The 3280-nt window shown below is 39.3% G+C and overlaps 1 protein-coding gene across 1 annotated transcript in view; it reads right to left on the bottom strand.

Annotated features, from left to right (window-relative positions):
- Positions 1-274: 274 nt before the first annotated feature.
- LOC103515251 (sn1-specific diacylglycerol lipase beta) overlaps positions 275-3280 on the bottom strand; it is a gene marked incomplete at its 5' end in the record, with an annotated part of 22347 nt that continues 19341 nt past the window's right edge. The window contains 4 exon segments of the mRNA XM_026828001.1: positions 275-711; positions 1592-1703; positions 2068-2211; positions 2937-3060. Coding sequence (XP_026683802.1) covers positions 485-711; positions 1592-1703; positions 2068-2211; positions 2937-3060 — 607 coding nt within the window.

Below are 3280 nucleotides of genomic sequence, written 5' to 3'. Positions count from 1 at the left end.
CGAGTTCTAGGTAAGTTTTGAAGGCGTGGAAATTTTATGAACGCCGTAAAACTAAAATGAATATGCAATGTGCCTTGCACGAAGTACTTTCTCTTTATTACTGGTTGTATGAATTTGAGTACGAAAGAGCTTTAGGAAGTCATGGATTTAGGTAGGTGCCTTACCTATGGATTTTTTAAGAGGTTTGAATTTTTTACTATTTACAGAGGTTTGATAGAGGAAACTGTAACTGCCAAGGTCTTGTCGTCCCGAAAGCAAAAAGAGCAAGCGGAGATTTACACTGACCGGAAATTAACGAGTTCACCCGAAGACTGACTTCTTCTACTGTATGGTCTGTATCTCACTCAGTTCAATTTCATACCCAATCTCGGTGCGTTGTTCGTCGAGCACCACGCATATCGTCTTGTGTACGTTCTCGGGGATCATACCGAAGACTCACGATTGAAATCGGAAACACACGAATCAATCCGAGTTAGCCCGAGTCTTACTGTATGGTCTGTATTTCGCTCAGCTCATACCCAATCTCGGTTCGTTGTTCGTCGAGCACGACGCATATCGTCTTGTGCACGTTCTCGGGCAGATGATCGAGGAGCATGCGTGGCATGATGCGCAGCTCGTTGAAATCGTTCACGCACGAGGCCCAACGCATCTCGTACGTTTCCCCGGACACGTACGCCTGATTGGACTTTATTGAAATAATAATATACTTTTCTAATTTGGGGTTCTAATTCATTGTTTTCTAATTAAGGTGTATTTTATTTTCGGGAAACTTTCGGGCGCGCAAGCCGTTCTAAAAATGAAATAGCACCTATACTAAACCATAGGAAATCCAAAATGGCGCGCCATCGAAATCGATTCCGTTTCTGAAAGGTAAATACACCTTTCCTACATTAAACTTATTGACATTGTAGTTAGTACATTGTAATGTAGATTAACACACACATTAATGTCCAAAAAGGTCTGTATCATTTTCATAGGTTTCTGGATTTTCAGGCGGCGTAGTGGCTTGAAACTATGTTTACACACTGTCGATCGACAGCTTTAGCTACTGAAAAGCTACATAAGTAGGTATTTTGACTTACCAGAGAGAGAGAGAGAGAGAGAGATAGAGAGAGAGAGAGAGAGAGAGAAAGAGAGAGAGAGAAAGAGAGAGAGAGAGAGATTTGATAGGGGGAATTGTAACTTCTAAGGTCTTATCGTCCCGAAATCGAAGAGAGAAGGAAGACGGGATAAGAGAAAGTTAACCACCGTTCCGAGAACGAACATTATCCGCTCAGGATATAATCCGCCAGGATAAAGAGGCAAAAGTATTTTTCCACACAGTTGTCTGAAATATCAACAGAAAGTTTTTGTTGGACTTTACAAAAGCATTTGGTAAGCTGCAAAGTGACACTTTGAAAAGTTCAACATACATAATACCAGACTTGGAAAAAATAATTTCAGATTTTTTTTGTTGTTGAAAAATTCGACTTTTCGTTCATTGTCAAATTGCCAAATGAGTCGAAAGGCTGAAATTATTGAGAAAAAAACAAGGTATCACCCAAGGAGGTGTTCTGTCTCCATTACTTGTCAATCTACATCTTCTACATACCTGTGAGTAGCAACTCATACTCAGGAAACTGATGGAACGCTCGCTCTAGTATTGTATACTCTTCAAGTGTTTTCTTAATGTAGTTGGCACTCATCAGCATGCCTTTGTGAGCCTGTGTAAGGAGAAATAAGTACGTACATATGTAAGTAAGAAACCAATTTTTTTAATAGAATATCCTGCTGTAAATCAATATACGAAAGTGTACCAAAATTCAAGTCAATTGATCCAGTAAATGTGGCTCAAAAATTAGTTACAAGATTAGAGAAACCAGCCTAGTCAGCTTGGAAAAAGCGCCAGTCGCAGGTTCTATTCCCGCTCGGGGCGGATTTTATCCTAAACCCTAAACGGATAATGTTCGTTCTCGGAACGGCTGACTTTCTTCTATCCTGTCTTCCTTCTCTCTTCGATTTTGGGACGCTAAGACCTTAGCAGTTACAGTTCCCTCTATGAAACCTTTTTTTTTTTTAATTTCTTACCTGAGTATCAGGCGGTATCCCCTCGCCTTCCAGTTTATCACTGACGGCACACAGGTCGGTAAATATGTCCCGCATGGATATCGAACCCCGTATCGACACCACGATAGACTTGTTACCGTGGTCCGTCATCACGCAGAATGGTAACTGAAATTATAATTGCAAATTGTGAATATAATTGACTTTATTATGTCCCGCATGGATATCGAACCCCGTATCGACACCACGATAGACTTGTTACCGTGGTCCGTCATCACGCAGAATGGTAACTGAAATAAGTGTAAATTGTGGATATAATTGACTTTATTGTGAAATAATAATATACTTTTCTAATTTGGGGTTCTAATTCATTGTTTTCTAATTAAGGTGTATTTTATTTTCGGGAAACTTTTGGGCGCGCAAGCCGTTCCCTTTTAGAAAATGAAATAGCACCTATACTAAACCATAGGAAATCCAAGATGGCGTGCCATCGGAATCGATTCCGTTTCTGAAAGGTAAATACACCTTTCCTACATTAAACTTATTGACATTGTAGTTAATACATTAATGTTAATACATTGTAGTTAATGTAGAATAGAATAGAATATACCCTGCTTATACTGCCAGAATGAGACTGAAAAGTCCCTTTACTCCCGCAGTCTGCAAGGTCTCATGTATTTGGTACAATATTTTCAAAATAAATTACAATAGGCCCTTTCTTAAATTAAAAAAGAGAAAAATGTAGATTAAGACACACATTAATGTCCAAAACGGTCTGTATCATTTTCATAGATTTCTAGATTTTCAGGCGGCGTAGTGGCTTGAAATTATGTTTACACACTGTCGATCGACAGCTTCAGCTACTGAAAAGCCAAGTAGGTATGTTGACTTACCTCAAAGATATGGTTTTTGAAAGAACAGTAAAGAATATCATTGGATGTCATGCGAGACATGTATTTGACTCCCGCCAGATTACACAGACAACAGTTGTCCCCCTTTATAATGGTTGGTTTGGTCCTGAAAAAAAAAAAAAAAAAAAAATTCATCAATAAATTATTTTCTTCGCTTTTTCCCGTGTACGTACGGGGTTTTTCGTCAGCCTCTCAATCAGCCCTAAAATGGAGTGATTGCTTTGGGCTGACATTTGGTTTTGGCTACAAATGTTACGAGTGGATGCCCTTCGCACTAAACCTTTACTATTTCCTTAGCAAGGGGAATTCAGGCTGGTATACTCCCT

Source organism: Diaphorina citri, unplaced genomic scaffold, assembly GCF_000475195.1.
Source record: "Diaphorina citri unplaced genomic scaffold, Diaci psyllid genome assembly version 1.1 scaffold1306, whole genome shotgun sequence".
Taxonomy (NCBI): Eukaryota; Metazoa; Arthropoda; class Insecta; order Hemiptera; family Psyllidae; genus Diaphorina; species Diaphorina citri.
Note: the sequence above shows the minus strand (reverse complement) of the source record. Positions and strands in the feature narration are given on the sequence as shown.